This window comes from Artibeus jamaicensis, unplaced genomic scaffold (assembly GCF_021234435.1).
Source record: "Artibeus jamaicensis isolate MK-2021 breed Jamaican fruit bat unplaced genomic scaffold, CSHL_Jam_final scaffold_1019, whole genome shotgun sequence".
Classification (NCBI taxonomy): Eukaryota; Metazoa; Chordata; class Mammalia; order Chiroptera; family Phyllostomidae; genus Artibeus; species Artibeus jamaicensis.
The window spans coordinates 5,217,262-5,236,826 of NW_026522025.1; the positions used below are offsets into that span (position 1 = coordinate 5,217,262).

Here is a 19,565-nt window from a genome sequence, read left to right on the forward strand (position 1 = left end):
GTGTCCTTCTTCTGAATGCAGCCTGCCACCTCCCTCCCGCTCTGCCTTCAGCCTTATTCATCAGGCTTCTGCACTTGGGGTCTTGCTGCCCCCTCTGCCCTGCAGTTGGCCCCATTGGAGAGACCCAGGGGCTCTATGTGCTGGTTCTAATGCTGGTTCTCCACCGCTCAGGTGTGATCTTTATAATTTCACACCTCAGACTTTCCTCATCTCTGACACGAAGGTGACATCCTCTCACCCAGGGGCAGGGGAGATGTCACAGGTGAACCCGGTGTCACTCTGCACAACTGCCAGCTCCCACCCCTTACCCTTGGTTCCCAGCCCATCCTGCACCCGACCTGAGGCCTTGAAAAGCGTGAGCTCACTACTCTCTAGAAGGCTGGGCTGTGCCTCCTGCTACAAGGCCGTTCGTCCTGCAGGGCTTGGCTTTCGGAGCCAGTCTGAGCTTCTGAGGCCCTCCTGCCCCTCTTTCCACTGGGGCCGGGCTCCTGGAGACCCTGCTGCTTCTACTGCTTGAAAATCAGTCTCATTTTCAAAAGAGGAAATAGAACCAACTAGTAAACTTAGAAAAATATTTGACTTGAATAATAAAAAACGTAAACAAAAACAACATTCTGGTGCTATTTTCACCTGTAATTTTCAAGTATAAGATTCAATAATTTAGATTCCCAGTCAGGGCACATGCCTGGGTTGCAGGCCAGTTCCCAGCAGGGGCCAGTTCCCAGCAGGGGATGCACGAAAGGCAACCATACAGTGATATTTCTCTCCCTCTCTCCTTCCCTTCCCCTCTAAAGATAAATAAATAAAATCTTTAAAAAAAGATTCAATAATTTAATGAAAATTTGTGACTATAAAGTTCTGGAGACTGGGAGGCGGAATGTGGGCTCTGACCTGCTTGGAAGGACCAGGAAGGATTCCAGAATGTTTGGCTTTTTACAAAGTACTTATTGTGGTAATATACTTAACATAAAATTGACCACTTTAATCATTTTTAAGTGTAAGTGTAGTAGCATTAAGAGCATTCACACTGTCGTGTGGCCATCACCACCATCCACGTCCAGAACTTTTCACCTTCTCAAACTGAGACTCCGCCCTCATTGAACAGCAACCCCCAGACCCTCCTGCCCCAGCCCCTGGGAACTGCCATTCATTCAACTGCCGTCTCAACTAACTTGCTACCTTACCTACATCAAATGAGTGGCATAATACAACATTCGCCCTTTGGTGTCTGGCTTATTCATTCAGATTAACGTTGGCAATGTTCATCTACGTTGTGGCATATGTCAGAATCTCCTTTTTTAAGGCTGAATATTTCATTGTATGAATATTACACCTTTTATTTATCTATGTATCCATTCACCCCAAGAGGGTGGCCTCCACCTCTTGACTATTGGGAACGATGCCGCTCTGGACATGGATATACAAATATCTATTTGAGACCCCGCTTTCCATTCTTTTGGGTATACACCCAGAAGTGAAATGCTTGGTTGTGTGGTAATTCTACACTTAGTTTTTTGAAGAACTGCTGGTCTGTTTTCCACAGGAGCTATACCATTTTACATTCCCATCAGCCATGCACAAATATTCCAATTTCTCTCCAACCTCGCCAACACTTGTTATTTTTTCCAGTTTTCATTTTGAGCTTTGCATCATGCCTTTTGATCTGACTGAGAAGGTGAGTAGGAGTTGTACTTTGACAGCAGGAAAGGCACGTGAAAAGCCTGGAGGTGTGCAGTGTGGGGTGTGCATGTGGACAGAGCAGCCCACACGGGGCAAAGCTGGACAGGAGAGGGCAGTGGATGAGGACCGAAGCAGCAGCCACAGCCCCGCCACAGAGGCCTGTGTCCTGGCCGAGAAGCTTGACCTCACTCGCTTGATAACATAGATGGCTCCAGAAATCTGGTTGAGTTAAAAGCTTTTTAAAAAGATTTTATTTATTTATTTTTAGAGAGAGGAGAAGGGAGGGAAAAAGAGGGAGAGAAATATTGACTAGTTGCCTCTTGCATTCCCCAAACTAGGGACCTGGCCTGCAATCCAGGCATGTGCTCTGACCAGGAATTGAACTGGTGACCTTTTGGTTTGCAGGACGATCCCCTGAGCCACTGGTGTGCACTGAGCCACATCAGTCAGGGCTTTTTTTTTTTTTTTTTAAGATTTATATATGTATGTATTTGTAGAGAGAAGAGAAGGGAAGGTGAAAGAGGGAGAGAAGAGTTAGAAACTCTTGCAGCCAGGGAACTCCGGACCCCGGTTATGAGTTTCTTATCCACTGTCTGATCCTACACCTCACTAGATGTGACCAGGGCAAGTTACTCTCCCTGTCTGAGGCCTAGTTTCCTCTCCTGTGTAATACGGTAGGAGGTGGCTTGCAGCTCTGCCTAGCAGAGAGAGAGAGTGAATTGCTGTGGTGGGGAGACTGGACCAGGGCAGGCTGCCTTGCTGCACAGCTGACTCACCCTGGCCTGCTCTGGTCTGTCTGGCAGCCAGCACTCCCAGCCCAGTGGACCTTGGCCCACATCCTGTAGTCACTCCTCTGTTAGCACTACAACCAAGAGGCTCGGGGTGGGATAGAAGCAGCCCAGGCGGGTCTGGGTCACCCTGAGAGTACCTGAGCAGGCCCAGGGCTGGTCACAAGGACTCCCCATGCTCAGGACTTGGTAGTGTACACAGCCACACCTCACTGACACACAAACGCGGCTCCTCCAGGAGGCTGCAGTCCCACATTCCTGTCACAGACAAGGAAACTGAACCTTGGCCAGGGTAACTTGCCCAAGGTCAGCAGCTAGGAAGCAGCAGGGCCAGGATTCAAACATGAGTCCCTTTGAAGATTCCTGCACTCTCAGGAAGTTGGACTAGATTCATTTACTTGTTCACTTGTCATTCAACGAATATTTACTGAGCATTTACTATGTGCCAGGTACTGCCCCAGGATTGAATGAGACCCAGTCTCTGCCCTGGACATTCTGAAGGTACCTTTCCAAGGACAGGTAATGACTTCTCACTGAGCTTCTGTTACTTGCCAGGAGAATACCTAAATTTACTCATTTAATCCTCACAGCAATCTGGAGAGACAGAGATTATTAGCTTTATTTTATGGGTAAGAAAGTTGAAAATCAGAAAAGGAAGTGCTTGCCCAAGGTAGCAAAGTTGGGAAGGGGCAGAGTCTGTGTTTGGATGACCCAGTTGTCTGTTCTGTGTGTTCAGCTCAGCAGCCAGGGCCGTGTGCCTGCCTAGCCTGGTGCCTGGGCTTCATGGCTATGCTGGGGGCCCGGAATTCCTATTTAAATACTATATTGGCCCTGGCTGGTGTGGCTCAGTGGATTGAGCTCTGGCCTGCAAACCAAAAGGTCACTGGTTTGATTTCTGGTTAGGGCACATGCCTGGGTTGTGGGCCAGGTCCTCATCTGGGGGTGTGAAAGAGGCAACTGACTGATGTTTCTCTCATACCTCAGTGTTTCTCCCCTCTTTTTCCCTGCCTTCCCCTCTCTCTGAAAATAAATAAATAAAGTCTTTTAAAAAATGCTGCACTGGCTGTCAGAAGGGCGTTGGGCGGGGCCTGAAAGGAGACCCACTGGCCCAGTAGTCCAGTTCCACCATGGGTTAGATGCAAAGGAAGTCCTATTTCTGACTTACGTCCTGTCATCATAATGAGATGTGGCTCTCTGCTGTTCCAGACAGACAAGGAGGAGAGAGGAGAGCACATACTCTCAACTGCTTTCTTTACCCAGCAGGTCAAACACATACTTAGTGATGAGTTTGGGATGCTCCTCCTCCAGGAAGCCTTCCCTGATCTACCCACAGGCTGGGCACACTTTGTGGTCATTGTTTTCCACACTAGAGTCTCAGGACCGGGACCTCACGTGGGTCCCACGCACCCTGTACAGCCTCTGCAGATGGAGGTGACTGTGTTTTTGAGGGAGGACAACGGAAGGAGGATGAGGCCCGACTCTACCCTTTCACCCATTCCTTCCCTCTCTGTGGCCTTATTCATGCCTCCCCCTTCTGGCTCTCCTTCTCTTCCCGAAGTGGAGGAGGAACCAGGTGCCGTCTTCACCCAGGTCGGCCCTTCGGTGGGTCTCAGTGGGACGCCCCGGGTGGGGGCCTGCGAGAGGCGACTGATGGATGTTTCTCTCGCTCGTCGATGTTTCTCTCCCTTTCTTTCTCCCCCTCCCTTCTCCTCTCTAAAAAATAAATAAATAAAGGCTTAAAAAAAAAAAAAAGAAAAGAAAAGTCAGGGCACAGCGCGTGCAGGCCGGCGCGGGCAGCCGCGTCGGCAGAGACACGGCAGCGGTTCTCTGGCGAATCACAAATCTCAAGGCTCCGTTGCTGTGGCAGCGACGAGCGGGGACCCGCGACCCGCTGAGCGGAGAAGTCCCGCCGCCGCCGGAGTCCCTCGAAGAGGGAAGGGCCTCGCTGCCGGGGGCGGGCCCGCGAGCACCATGGAGGTGAAGCGGTTCTGCGGGGCGCCCTTCGGGGTGCAGAGCCACAGGTGGGGCTGGGCTAGAGGACCGGAGGGGGAGGGGCTCTCGAAGCGGGGCTGGAGCCTGGGGGAGGGGGGGCTGTAGGAAGGGCGCTGGATTTTCTCTGCCTCCTGTCTGCTGCGCTTCCCTGCCCAGAAGTCCGTTCATCGCCGTTACTAAGTTATTCAAAAGCACCTATAAGGTGCCAGGCTCAGAGAGGCCGAGTGGCCTGGCCCATAGCAAGTCGCTCAGCTTAAAAGTGGTGGGTAGGGTTTCAGCCCAGGTGTCTCCTCATTCATACATACATATGATATTGAGGTGTATGCATATGTATATTCAAATCACACATACAGACATATGCAAACCACCTATTTTATATTCATATATATATATGAATGATATAATTGATATAGGTGATATATGATTTTGGATATATATATCCCCCCCAAACCCGGAACTTATTTGTAAAAAATAGTGTACTTATTCTAACATTTAAACTTCTGTCACTTTCAAAGCACTCTCCATCTGACGCTGTACGCCTACTGAGACGTTTTTCCACTGCTCAAAACAGTTTTTAAACTTGTTGATTTTGATGCACTTTGAGTGTTTCTGCTGTTTTGTTTTGTTTTGTTTTGTTTTACCTCACCCACATCAGCAAAATGTTTCCCTTTGAGGATTTTTTTCCATTGGAGAAGCAACAATAAAGTTGCTTGGGGTAAGATTGGGTGAATAGGGAGGGTGGGCGTGGGGGTCAATTCTGTTTTTGGCCAAAAACTGCTGAACGCTCAGTGAGGTTTGGGCAGGTGTGCTTGTAATCACCCATCATGAAGTGGGCAAATGCGTTGAGTCTTCAAAAAAATTCCACCTAAGTGGAACATCGCCTCTCACAGCGATGCCCGCTGGTACACTGATACAGATGGGTTCCTACAACACTTACTTAGTGTGGGAAGCCTGTACTACACGGAGGCCACCCTCCAGAAGATATTTCCAGGATTTTTTTGGGTCCCCCCTCATATATCACCTACTATGTATCAGGCACAGTTGTAGCATCCGGGGAGACAGCAATTAGCAAAACCTTGGACTCAGGGTTTGCATTTGTGGGGTAGGGTGTTTGGAATGGATAATAAACCAAAAAGAAAAATGTATCAAATGTTGGGTAGTGATAAGGGCTATGAGGAAAAGAAAGCTGGGAGGGGGACCTGGTAAATGCTGGAGGGTGGGTTGGGGGTGCTCTGAGAAAATGGCTGAGTAAGGATCTCCCAGCAGCGGGGAGGGGACCTGGCCAGGGCGGTGCCCAGGGAGAGGTAACCAGGAAGGATGAAGACCCTGAGGTGGGGGCAGCTCTGCTCACCCTTAATGGGCTGGTTCTAAAGGCACCTTCCCTACCCCAGAACCGCTCATGCCGGGGCTGGGTGCCAGGAGCCGGCCTCTCACTGGGCCTTTGTCCGTCCCCAGGTTTGATGTCTCTGCTGTCCACCCCAAGCAGAAGAAGATGAGCACCTTCACGGAGGCCCCCTACTCCAGGCTTTACTCAGTGGATATGGTGAGTGTGCCCAGCTGGGCCGACTCTCCCACAGGGTCAGGCCGCAGCCCTTGGAGTCCCCCAGCACAGTGGGTGAGCTGAGCCATGTAAGGGGCATGCGTTAAACCTGTCTATGCCCCCAGTCCTGCGTACTGAGCCTGGTTCAGAGCCAGGACAGGGCTCTAGTGAAAACAGCATGAATTGGGGCCACAGAGACCTGGGTTCCATTCGCATCTCTTGCACTGACTGGCTGTGGGCTCTTGAATGTGTTACTACTCCTCCCTGAAGTGGGAGGGGCCGATGACGGAGGAATTCAGGGGGGCACCTTGGTGCCAGGCTCGGTGCTGGGGGTGGGCCCGCAGAGAGGCAGGTCATGCCCAGGTCATGGTGGCAGCTTTGTGCGAACTTGCCCTGTGGGTGTACTGAGTGCGTGCGGCTGCCTTAGCCCTGACTGCGCTCTGACTCAGTCCCACATAGGACCTGGGACCTATGGCAGCAAGAGCACCTGCTTCAGCAAGAAAAAGCTGAAGAAGGAGGTGGGCACAGGCTGGGCCAAGGCCCAGGAAGCGACACGGTTGACCCAGCTGCCCCACTTCCAGTACCAGGCCATCATGAAACAGAAGAGGCTGCAGGTGAGGTCCCTAGGCCGTACCCCTCCCCACTCCAAGGGTGGCCTCAGTGTCCTCCAGGGCCCAGGTAGAGCTCACCCTTTAAGGAACACCATCGTCCCCAGGTTCCTTCCTGCATGGACATCCCCAAGTGTAAGGTTTTCACCTTCTCTCTTCTCTTGGGACAGAAGGAAAAGCTGGGGCCTGGCTCCTACAACTTCAAAGACTTCTTAGAACAGCTGCAGCAGAAACCGTGCAGCACCCGGGGGCTGCTCAGCTCTGGGGAGGTCCGCTTCCAAAGACCCATCGGGGTAGGTGCTCTCCTGAAAGGAGTGGGAGCCCTGCCCACTCTGCTCTCTTTGAGCCTGAAGCCTGGGTGGTGCTGGAAGTGCCCCTCTCATCCCCTTTCCTCCCCAGGCTTGGCCAGGCTCTCCTTGGGGTCCCCACAGCCCTCAGCTTCCCAGTGCTGCAGCCTCAAGACCACTGGCTGTTGTATATTTGTGCATCTGTCCCCCAACTAAACCGGAAGTTTCCTCCTGGCAGGGATGGGTCTGGTTCATCTCTGAGTCCCCAGCAGAGAGCCTGGCACACATTAGGAGCTCTGCAAATGTACTCATGTTTATGTCCAGCCACCCAGCCAGCGAATCATGATGGAACACCCACTATGTGCCATGCACTGTGGTTGGTCCTGGGGACCCAGCAGTGATGAAGGCCAGGTTCCTGCTCTCCTGGAGCTGGCACCCTGCTGCTAGAAACAGCAGAATAAAGAAGCAGGTCATGTGTTATAGGCAGGAAACTTGAGACAGGGAAGGGGTAGAGAGTGATAGAGGAACAATTTGTAGGGTGGTCAGGGGTGGCCTCTGGGAGGAGGTGACATCTGATCAGCACCTGCAGGACAAGAGCAACTGAGATTCATAGTGTCTGTGGCAGAGCGTGCTGGGAGGGCAGGAGCAGCAAAGACTAGGGCCTGAGTTAGCCCGGCGGGCAGGAGGCGGTGCTGCCGCAGAGGCAGGGCAGGGAGAGAGAGCAGGGGGTGAGGGCTGGCCGTGAGGAGCTTGCAGCAATGTCGGGGCTTCTGGTTTGACTCCAAGTGCTGTGTGAGTCAGTGCAGGGTTTTGACAGGAAGGGCTTGACTAACATGCTCACCCTGCTTGTGGGGTGAGGGCTGGAGGCTGCAGCCGTCCAGATGGGAGGCCACGGCTGTGGGAGGTGGGGGCGGCTGGAGGGCCGCCGTGGTGTGGGCTGGGCCGGGATGAACATCTCATGTGCGTGTGGGGCGGACAGAGTGGGGTTCAAGCGCAGTTAGGTCTCGAGAGAGAAGGCGGGAGTCCCACCACACCAGGTGAGTGCTGTGGTCCGCCGAGCGCCTCCCCTCCCAGGCCCTCCCGCCCTCGGTGCTGGGCGCCGCCTTCTCCCAGCTCCTCACCTGTGCCACACTCTTCCCGCTAGGGCTTTGCGCCTGCTCTTCCTGTTGTCAGAAGTGCCCTTCTCCCTTGAGTAGCCCCTCACCCGAAGATCTCCCACCCAGCCCCTAGCTCTCACCTCCAAGGTCTGACCTGAGCCCCCACAGGGGTGACATCTTCCTTTCCTGAGAGTCCCTGTTGTGATCGTGTGCTCAGTGTCTCCCCCTCCCTCCACTGGACACCGGCCCCTGCGGGTGGACCATGTCTGCCTAGTTACTGCAGATTTCTCAGGTCCTAGCAGTGCCTGGCACACAGTAGGCACCTATAGGCATCTGTGGACTGCCTGCACGCATGCCTCCTAAGTACCAGGCTCTCCAAAACATCTCGCTTTTCTGCATTCACTCCAGATGAGGCCCTGGAGGCTCAGAGAGCATAAGCAGCTTGGCCCGAGGCCGCACAGCTGCAGTGAGGGGCGTGCAAGCCCACACCCAGGGCCTTTCCCCCACACCTCACCACTGGGAAGCCTGCTCTGAGGCCTGGAAATTACTTCTCGCCTTTTTCAGGGGGCAAGCACCTGCATCTTCAGGTTCAGATGCTGTAACTGCAACTCAGGGAGAGGGGCTGCCTGCAGGCATTTAAAAACGAGTCATTGCCTTCAGATCTGAAGAAGTCATAGCCGACCCCAAACACAGCCCTTACCACAAGCCAGACACCTTCTCGGGACTCCAGTGCACTCATTAACTTAATCCTGACACTAACCCTGTGAGCTAGGCGCTGTCATTACCTCCACTCTCTAGATGAGCAAACGAATACAGAGGGTTTCGGTAACTGCCCAGGGTCGCAGAGCTGCTAAGGGACAGAAGCAGGATTTGAATGCAGGCGTTGGCACCTAACACTGCACTGTACCCATAGGCCCGGCCTCTGTTCCTCAACTCACTGTGAAGGGCGGAGCCTAATGGCGGAGCCCAGCACAGCTGAGGGCAGAGGAGCAGGGGGAACACATCCGATACCGTGTGTTTCCTGCTTGTGTCCCCAGCCCCCAGCTCTGGGGCACCCGTGAGTCCTGGCTGAGCAGGGCGACACTGCCACGGTGGGTCCCTCCGTCCCAGCTGTCTCTTCTCCCCTGTGGTCCCCCTACCTGCAATGACCTTTCTGAGTCACTCTCATAGGCTCAGCCTCAGACAGTAATTCAAGGTGGGGTTGCTGCCCTGGGCGTGAGGGCAGTGGCTGGGGGAGCTCAGGCCCAATGCCTGCTTTTCTCAGTCGTCTTGCTGTGAGACCTGGGCTGGGACCCTGATGGCCTCTTCTGGTCTCTGGTCCCTACTGAAGCCCTCCCTCCCGCCCCCGCCACACTACAGGTCTGGGACATCACTTCCCAAAGCTGTGGGTGCCTGCCTTGGGGTCCCGTGACTCCTTCCTGCAGGAGGATGGGGCTGTCGAACCCTGCAAGGACAATGCCTTCTCCTCTGGTTTCTGAACCCACCCCCGCTGGCGCTGGGTGCTGCTGCCCTGCCCCCCTCCACTTCGTACACTCTCCCTCTTCTTGGCTCTGCGGACACGGGGCTCTGCAGCCCTGCAGTCCCCCTGCCGGCGTCTCTCCATGGCTCCTCTTCCCCAGCATCCCGCCCCCCGGGAGAGCTCTTTCACCCAGCCAGGCTCCACGCAGATGGTTCCAGATCCCCGGCACAGGGTTCCTCAGCACCTGGAACTCTGCAACCCCCACCCATCGCATGTCAGCATCTCCTGTTTTCCCAGGGAATGGCTCTACCCAGCTGCCAGAGCCAGGAACCCAGCACACCTCGCGCCCCTGCAGCCCCTGGGGTCTGTGTTCTCAGCTTCCTCCCTCTCTCCTCCTCCTCCTCTCATCCTCACTGCCTCTGTCCTAGCCCAGACCACTGCCCCAGCCCCGCCCAGGGTTGGGTTCCTGATGGATTTGCTGGTGTCCTCCATGGCCAGCACCTTCCTAAGCACCCGCGCACCTCAGAACCAGGTCTTAACCCACCTCAGCGGGGCCTCCAGGGCCCTTCCCACCCTCTTCCCACCCTCTTCCCAGCATGCCTCTCCCAGCTGACCTCAAAGTGGGGTTCCAGCCTCCCTGCCTTTGCCCCCTGCCTGGGGGAACTGCCCCCTTCCCCACACCCATATCCTAGGATCCTTCTCATTCTTCAGGATCCAGCTAAAAAAATCTTTAAGTGCCAATTCCTCTGTTCCCACGCACCCCTCCCCCCAGAGTTAAACGCTCCTCCTGCCTGGGTCCCAAAGCTCTGACGACATACCATTCTATTCAAAATCAAGGGCCTCCACCCTGGCCGGGATGACTCAGCAGCTTGAGTGCCAGCCTGTGAACCAAAAGATCGCTGGTTCGATTTCCAGTCAGAGCACATGTCCGTCCGGGTTGCCGGTCAGGTCCCAGTTGGGGCTACGAGAGAGGCAGCTACACAGTGATGTTTCTCTCCCTCTCTTCCCCTCTCTCTAAATATTTATATAAATAAATACAATATTAAAAAATAAAAGCATGGGCCTTCCCGTCAGCCCAAGTGCGTTGCCACACCTCTGGAAGGTGGACCTGGAAGGAAGGGCGAGGCTCTGCCAGCAGAGTGCCCAGCACTGGGCCCGGGAGCAGGGCAGAGGCTACTTCACCCCCTGTACAGCCGTCCCTTTTAATGCCTCCTCCCCACCATCCCCACCTTGGGGCGCTCACTGCCCTCCTACCCTAGTGCTTACATGGTGCTTGGCCAACAGTAGGGGCTCAGAAAGATTGTGGATTTTGGAGCTGGAACCCTCGCGCTGCCCCTCTCCGGAGGTGGGGCCTTGGAGCCGAGGATTGCCTCTCAGGGCCTCCGTTTCCCCATCTGTTCACTGCGGATGGCGCTGATCGGATCTCAGCCGGTTGTCCTCAGGACCACGGTGGTAGGCTCGTGAAACAGCTAACACATGAGGCAGGGACTCAGCTTCCTACCTTGGGGCTTTTCTCTGGAACACACTGGAAACCCCGGACTCTGGAGGAGGGCAACGTTCAGTCGTGTTCCTCTGAGGGCAAACAATTCGGGCGGCCGCAGCACCCTGACTCCCCCAGCAGAGTCCCCTGTCCCTTCCGCCCTGCCTGGTTTGGGGCTCTTTCCCCTGGAGGAGCCGAGGTGAGAAGGGCTGAGCGATCGTGGAGCGGCAGCGACCCCTGGTGACCAAAAGATGCAGAGCAGCAACAAACATCCTGCTGGTTCTCTGCCCAAGGACCCCCACCCGCCTACGCTGCAGCGTGGCTCTCCTTGGGCTACCTACAAAGCAGACTACAGACTTCCGACTTTGGCAGTGAAAGTCCCAGATCATTCCACCCTTCCAGTCATAATTCGCAGCCTCTCTCACTTCTTCCCGCCCCCTCCAAGACAGCTGCCTCACCATGGGCTGGGCACTGTGCAAGAGGCTTTATAGACACTTGACAATGTCATCCTCATTACCCTGGAAGAAAGTATTATTATTCCCATGTGACAAAGGTGGGCCATGAGGCTCAGAAGGATTAAGTGGTCTGCTCAACATCAGCTAGGAAGCAGCAAAGTCAGGATTCAAACCCAGGACTCGGATCCTTCCTGGTCACAGCCATGTTCACAGCGTGGTGTGAGACCCTTTCATGCAAATGTAGGGCTATGATATGACATGGGTGCGATGGCTGGAATTGCAGAGGCCACCAAAGCAAGCAACTCTCTGAGGTGACAGGTGAGGGAAAGCTTCGTTCCCAGGAGAGAAGACGTTTGAGCTGGCTCTGCAGGATTAGAAGACTTTCCCAAGGGAGAGAAGGCAGGAAGGACATTTGGGGTAGCAGTGAAACAGCGCAAGTGAGCAAAGGCAGGGAGGCCGGCAGAACCGTGCGTGTCTGGGGACCGGCAAGGACCCACGTAGGCAGCGTGAGCTGATGGGGCAGAGGGCCCTGGTGAAGAGTTGGAGTGTGGGCCTGAGGGTCTGACTGGCAGCAGGGGCTCACGGGACAGCGGTGCTGTGGGTTGGGAGGCGGCTGAACCCCAGGGCCCCTGAAAGTCCTGTTCCCCTCTTGGGGGTGTCTCCTCCTCAGGGGCACTTAGCTCGAGGAGTGGGACTGATGGCCTGCATGCCTGCCCTTCCCCCACAGAACTACTACCCAGGCCCTGGAAATTACGGCGAGAAGGGCAACCCATACACGAAGCTGGAGGAGAAGGCCTGGAACCGGTCTCATTCCGAGGGCCTCCTGTGCAGGATGACCAACAAGCCACCCCCCTTGGCTCATCAGGTAGCCCCCCCCCCCAGACCTGGCCGGGCCTGGCTGCCTTCCTACACGGTTCTGGGGGCAGGCTCCCGGCGCAGATGCGGAAAGCGAGCCCCTGAGGGGGCGGTGCGCCTGCTTCAGCCGCCCTCCTGCAGGGACTGGCCGGCGTCTGTGCTCTGTTCCAGGGCAGCGGTCTGGCACCGTGCACCTACTCCCTCAAAAGCGGCATAGAGGCATGCTTGGGACGATCCATGGGCACCCGCGGTCCCTATGAGATTTTCACTGGTGATCGAAGCAAGCCCCAGCCGTATGGACACTACTCCACGCAGGTGTGTGTCCGGGTGAGGCGGGGGCCATTCTCCAGCAGGACAACAGGCCTCACTACCACTGGGAGCACCGCTCTGCGTGGCAGGCACCATGCAGGGCCCTCCTCACGTCCTGTGTGTTTCTCCCTGGCAGCATTAGAGGGGGACGCCGAGGCTGGCCCACCGCCGCTAAGGCCCCAGGCTGGGGTTTGAAGGCCAGCACGTCTGCCTTCACTGCCAGTTCTCACTCCTCTGCACTGGTGTGAACTCCAAGGCAGGGCTGACAGCCACAGTGCCAGGATGAATGGGTGGCAGACCGGCCACACAGCCTGCAGGGACCTTGACAGCTGAGGTCTGGGTGTCCTGATGTCTGGGACACACTTCCAGACATCACAGACCCCACGGAGCTGGCTGGGTTAGTGGCGCACTGCTAACAAGGCAGGGAACTGGAGGGCCAGAGGGGAAACTGAGGTGGAATTTCAGCCCCATCCTCCCTTTCCTGCACCCAGGAAGTTCCTGTTGTGTGACCCACGTGCTTTGTATTCTTCATGCTCATAGCAACTGGACTTAAGGATTTGTGTGATCACCTAGTTTTGTCTCCACTATGCATTCGCTCAGTGTGTGCATTTAGGCCAGGCAATAATCTAGGTGCAGGGGGACTTGCCCCTTTGGCGTTTACATTCTGATGGAAATAGAAACACAGTCATGAGTAGAACACCATGTAGCGTGCTGGCAGGTGGCGGGTGCCAGGGTGAAGGGCATCAGGAGTGCTAGTTGGTAAATAGCCGTTGAGCGGAGCCTTCCACCTAGTGCCGGGTCCGCAGGCCTTTCCATGACCGGCCAGTGGGCTGGGCCTCCCAGCACAGCAGGGACATCGGGACCTCCCTCAGGCCTTGTAGCCAATGTCCATTCTGGATGCAGTATGTTCAGAATGAATTCGGAATGACTTTTTATTATCTAAAAAAGAATGGGCTTTATTTTTAGTTTAGGTTCACGGCAAAACGGAGTAGAAAGTAGAGTCCCCACGTGCGCCCTGTCCCCCTTACACACACGTCCCCCTCCACCATCAGCACCTCCCCAGAGGGGAGCCCGGGTTGTAATCCACGAAGCCACATTGCTGCACCCTCACCCGAAGTCCATGTTTACATAGATGTCACTTTTTGTGGTGTTCACTCTGTGGGGTTGGACAGATGTACCCACCATTATAGAGTCCCACAGGGTGGTTTCACTGCCCTGAAAGTCCTCTGTGTTCTCCCATCACCCTGGCTTTTAAATATTTGGGCTACCACTCCTGCTTAGAGCTGTGCCTAACGCAGCAAGTGTTCCTCAAATGAGTGAAAGAAAGGAATAAATAAACTCAGCTGGATTGTAGGGTGGGGCATGTGGGCGGTGGGAGGGGCGGTGCTAGAGACTCAGCCAGACTCAGCCCGGCCTGGGCTGGGCTACTCCTTGTCCGTCCAGGGCTGCGGGGCTGGCCGCAGAAGGTCCTCTGGCAGTGCTGGCTCATTGTGTGGCCACCCGCTTCTCCCTGACTGCTGGTCAGAGTGCAGAGAGGCGAGCGTGGATTGTCCTGGCATAACAGATAACCTTTCCCCGCTCTGTTTCACAGAAGAAAAAGCCCAGGGAACTGATGGATTTTAAGAGCTTCGTGGAAGAACTTAACTCCCCTCACAATAAGAAGCGTGGGGTGTTTTCGAAACTTTCCCGCTACCCGACAACCCCTACAGAGAAGATTTACTGGTGCACCCTCAGCCAGTGTCCCGGAAAACTAGTCAGTGTCCCTCCAGGGCCCGCCTGCCTTCCTCTCTGGGAGGGTGCCGCTCCTGCAGGGCTGGGTGGAGTGGGGTGGATGTCTCACGGGGAAGCCCAGCCTCGGTGTCTGACCCACCTGGTCCCAGTCTTGCACTTGCCAGTCCTGCTGGCTGCATCCCTCTCACTCTCTCAGCCTTGGTTCGTGCACTTGGTCTAACCAGGAGCGGGACCAGGGCGCAGAGAGGTTTGAATGAGGTTAAGGATTGGCACCCGTAGTGCGGAGCCTGGTACCCAGAAGTGCCTGGCCAGCACTGATCTCTACCTTGTCCCTCAGAAAAGGAGGGGACACTGGGCCAGGGCAGAGTGTGAATAAGGGATGCACACCTGCCCCGGCCAAGGGCGTCTCGGGCTCTGTGATCTGTTGTCACCGAAGCAGACCCCTGCCCGTAGCTGAGCAGCACCACTCCCCCCAAGCGGTCTGCCCCCTTTGAGAGAACTGCTAAGGGCTTGGGAAGGAGTGAGGCCTGGGGAAGGGAAAAGGGTACCAGTGTTTCCTGAATGCCTGCTCTGGGCCAGGCACCTTCCAGCACTTTTCCCCGTGGAGTGATTACCATTTGCATTTCACACAAGGAAACACCCCCAGAGATAGGAAGGGATTTGCCCAGGCCCCCCAGCCACGGCATGAAGGGGCAGATTGGAACCCCACTCATGTAGATCCGAAGTCCGAGTGGCGTCTTCCCCCAGACTGGGTCTGGGCATCTCTCTGGACTCGTCTAGGCCTGGAGGCCCTTGGGAACCTGGAAAGAGGTGTCTTACTAGTGGCCAGGCGTTTACATGGGCAGCATGGGTCACAAGGGCCCCAGAGGGCCCTTCAGCCCCTGAGGGTGGACTGCTGGTGTGCTGGGAGGTGACTGGGCACCTCCCAGCATCTTGCCCAGAGGCCCAGGGAGCCCTCATCTGCCCTGGCCCCAGCTGATCACTGCCAGACTTCCCGGCTTTCAGTCTTCACTGCCTACCCCTAGGGTCCCAGTATGTGGCTTCCTCCAGAGGAGAAATGCAGACACACCAGCCAGCCGCCGTTCCTGCTGTCCTCCAAGCGGACAGGCTTAAGGGTCTACCAGATGCTCCTGGGGAGCTGGGTGAGTGGGTCTCCGTGGGGTGATGAGCATTCCCCAACCCTTCTTGCCTCCGGGAATGGAGGCTCTGAGTGAGCCGATTCCCCCTCTTTCCTCTGCTATTCCAGGGACCACACATTGAGAACTACTGTGCTACATCACCCCAGAACCAACTCATTCCCTTATTTTCCCCCTGGAATATCTTCCCCTCCCTCTATTCTCTCTTTGAATTTGTCTTGAGGCCTCATTTCTAGTGCCTGGTTGGGCAAGGACCCCTGGTGCTCCCTTCCCCTTCCCTCTCCACCGTCCCCGGAGCCAGCCAGCCCCAACCCTGTGATGTAATCTCCCCCTGTCCTGCCTGGTTCTGAACCGCAGTGCATTTTTAAGGCCTCTCCTGGGAACATCTTGGCTGCAGCTTATTTGCTTTCTCATTATGCTCCCGCTACCCCACCCCCACCCCCACTCCTCTGAGGAGAGCAGCGCGCCTCCCACCTCCCCTCCCGCCCTCTGCACCTCCCAAGTGCTGGCTTCAGCCCCAGAGTGCCCACAACCTCCCCCCACCTCTGCCCTACCTTACTCTCATGAGGACCAGTGGGTCAGTCCCCTGAATCCTTCCCTTTCTCACCTCCAGCCTGTATCTCCTGTTAGGAAAGGGTCAAACGACCACGCTGCTGTCCCAGGGCTGGCCAAAGTGGGGAAGGGCTGATGTAAGGTCTGGGTTCCAGAGTCCGAGCTCTGCTTGTGCCCAGGGCGGGAAGCCCTCTGCCTGCCCACCTGGCCGGGAGCCTGCTCCCCCTTGAAACAGGCCTCTCCCTTGTTGGCCACAAGTTCAACTTCACAGGGCACTAGTGTTTGGCTCCTAACATCTCACAGCTCACCCTGGGTACTGCTTCTCTGCAGAGGGCCAGGCCCGTCCTGATGTTCTTCTGCCCTCACTAGTCGCCCTGGGCAGGTTCTGTCTCCTCTCTGACCCTCTGTTGGTGCCTCTCGCGTCTGCGGCCAACCCAGGTGTCTGGGTGCGAGGGTGCACTCATTTCCCGGGGCTGCCAGAACAAGTGCTGGATGGTTTAAAACAGCAGTTCATCCTCTCACAGTTTTGGAGGCTGGAGGTCTGAAACCAGGTGTCAGCAGGCCTGTGCTCCCTCTGCAACCTGCTAGGGAGAGCCCTCCCTGGCCCCCTCCGAGCTGCAGCAGCTGGCAGGCCTTGGGATTCCTTGGCTTGTAAATGCATCTCCCTGTCTCCGCCTCCGTGTTGCATGGCCATCTTGCCCCTGGCTCTTTTTGTAAAAGGACACCAGTCACACTGGATTAAGGGCCCGTGCTACTCCAGTACAACTTCATCTTAACTAATTGCATCCGCAGCTACAGTATTTCCAAATAAGGTCATACTTTGAGGTACTGGGGGTTAGGACTTCCGCATATCTTTTTTGGGGACACAGTTCAACCCATAACAGATGGTGTAGAGAAGAGCCTGGGGGAGGGGAGGAGGCCTGAGATCAAGTCTCCAGGCCAGGTGTCCGGCTTGCTAACATCCTGCCTCCTGTCCGTGGTGCAGAACCCCGTGGGCGTGGGCCGATACTTCAACACCTGGCCGATGGAGATGAAGGACCAAAGGCAGCGATATCGGTCCCTGTTCTTGGGAGAATCCAAGCGCTACCCCTCAGACCCGGACTGGGACAAGTTCATGCAGTGAGTGCCCCTGGAGCTTCAGCAGAGGGGCCTGGGCAGAAGGGCTCGCCCTGGGGTGGGCGGGGGCGGGGCCCTCCCCCACCTTGTCCTTAGTTCCCATGGGAACATGGCTGCTGCCCCTAGTGCCAGGCAAACACTGTGGCAGTGGAGAGAGTTCAGATCTTGGCTCTGCCATTTCCGGCCTGTGTGAGGTGGGGCATGTTGCGTAACCTCTCTGAGCCTCATTTTCCTCAACTGTCAACCGAGCAGAGGACTGTGGAGAATGAAATGAGATGCTCAAAAGCAGCGGTAAGGAAACAGATGGCATCCACACTAACTGCTCCTCCCACCACCCGCACATTCTGGGCTCTGCCTTGCAGGGCTTTACCCCATGGAATCTCCGTTTCTCGGTGTTCAGAATGGGGTTGGCAAAACCCATTAGAGGAGGTTTTTGTGAAGCCAAAAGAAAAAGTGCATGAAATACGATGGCTAGCTGTGAAACAGGTCGCAAAGATTAGCAGCTGCCGTATTTCACAGACCCCAGGGGCCGTCAGTTGCAGTGTGGTCTCCGTCTCAGACGTGTGGAAGTGTGAACAAGCGCGCACCTCGGAGTTGGTCATTTGCTGGAAACCCTGGTGAGGGCATGAGGACCAGGCTCTGGGGAGCAGAGCCCTCGGGGAAAACCAGCTTTGAATTGTTTATTTTTATCGAAATAGTCCTGTGTCCTCCTCTTTGATCTATTCCCTTGTGTAGGCGGCTTCCTTAGCAAAGGTGATTGGAGGTAACATTTATGATAGACTGCTTTCCTGTTTTTCTTCTCACCTGTGCAACTAGTCAATAGCTGGGTTGGAAATAAGTTTTTAGGTTGGAAATGATTATCCCTCAGAATTTTGAAGGCTTTGCTCCTTTGCAAAGTGTGGTGGTTAGAACCAGGCTGTTCTGATGGAAAAGCTCTGGAGATTGTCAGTTTTGGCCTCGTACCCTGTGTAGGGTCCGCTGGGAAGCACAGTCAGGAGTACCTGGTCATCCCCGTGGGTGCTCTCCAGGGATGGGGGGCTCACTCTTTTCCAAGAGACCAGTTCCATTTTCTTCTTTTTTTCTGTCTTTTTAAAGGGAAAGGCTCACGCCTTTTACTAAGGGGAAGTGCCCGCCAACTGTGGATCACAGTTCAGATCCTACTCCCTAAAGCCACACAGGAAGGACAGCCAGCAGTGGCCAGAGGGCCCAAAGGACTGAGGACAAATCTGGGGATGGGAGAGTAGAAGAGGGGATGAAGGGGTCTTGGAGAAAGGACACATGGGGGTGCAGGGGAGAGGTGTGGAGATGTGGCGGGAACACTTTCAATGGGGACGTCTACCTGGAGATCGCGATGTCTGCTGGAACACCTGGAGCCAGATATCTTTTGCTACGAGAGAGCAGTTATTCTGAGAATTCAAGTCTGCCAGTGACGTGAACACGGGAGCCAGACAGCTGATGGACCAAGAAGGGGAAACATGGCGGACACTTCTGGGACCCTTCCATTCTAGAGTCAAAGTCCTTGACTCCCTGTTCATTAAAATCCAAAAAGAGGCGAGAGAGTGTGAAATCTGTCATAAGGTAGCTCTAGGTCCCCTCCAGGAGTATTCTGTCTCCACCCCCGGATGCTTCTGGAAGCTTGGCAGGGCCTCTGCGATAAGGACCCCTGCTGACCTGCAAGCAATATGCAGCCATCGGGAACTGTAAGTGTGTTCCCCAGAGTCACGCCTCGCGAGCCCGTCTAGCACAGAGGGGGCTGTGGGCCTTGATCACAGTGTCTTGAGCCGGTTTCCTGCCAGTGAGAGGTTGGGTGGGAGAAGAGGGGATACTGTCCCTGGAGGAAAGGAGACTAGGATGCCACAGTCTGGGCCCTAAAACCCACATAAGGATTAAAAAATACTCCAAATGCTTCCTTCAGAGCCTGAGTGTGTTACCAAAACCAGTTTCTTTTTCACTCATGGCAAAATGACTGTTTTGGAAAGAGTAACATTGTCTTTATTCGTCAACGACATGAATCTGTGTAAAAATCATACTGAAACCTCAAGAAAAAATTTTAAAATTTGATAAGCCAAACTAGACACAAACTGAATTTAATAAGTCAGCTTATTTAGCAAGGTTTTAGGAAGATCAACATACCCAAATCAACTATTTCTGTATACTAGCAATAAACAATCAAGAACGGAAAATGCCCTTTAAATTAGGATCAAAACTGTGAAATAGTCAGGTTTACATTTGACAAAAACTATACAAGATCTTTGCACTGAAGACTACAAAATACGAACGGCAGAAAGCAAAGCCCCAAACCAGGGAGAGACACACCCTGTTCGTGGGTCAGAGACTCAGCGTCGATAAGACGGATTCAAAGCAACCCAGTCACGGTTTCAAGTTGACAAGCGTATCCTGAAACTTGCAGGGAAGAACTAAAGCAGGGAGTAGCCAAAACAAAATTTAAAAAGAGGAACAGAGCTGCAGAATTAACATTA

At 54.8% G+C, this 19,565-nt stretch overlaps 1 protein-coding gene across 1 annotated transcript; it reads left to right on the top strand.

The window, feature by feature from the left end:
* The first annotated feature begins 4,349 nt into the window (after positions 1-4,349).
* Positions 4,350-18,901, top strand: LEXM (lymphocyte expansion molecule). Its single transcript, XM_037161362.2, has 11 exons — positions 4,350-4,489; positions 5,916-6,003; positions 6,450-6,614; positions 6,779-6,901; positions 12,114-12,251; positions 12,413-12,556; positions 14,142-14,307; positions 14,403-14,407; positions 15,307-15,423; positions 16,955-17,088; positions 18,181-18,901. The coding sequence occupies exons 1-11, from the start codon at positions 4,440-4,442 to the stop codon at positions 18,251-18,253; spliced, it is 1,203 nt and encodes a 400-aa protein (XP_037017257.1). The 5' UTR covers positions 4,350-4,439; the 3' UTR covers positions 18,254-18,901.
* The last annotated feature ends 664 nt before the right edge of the window (positions 18,902-19,565 follow it).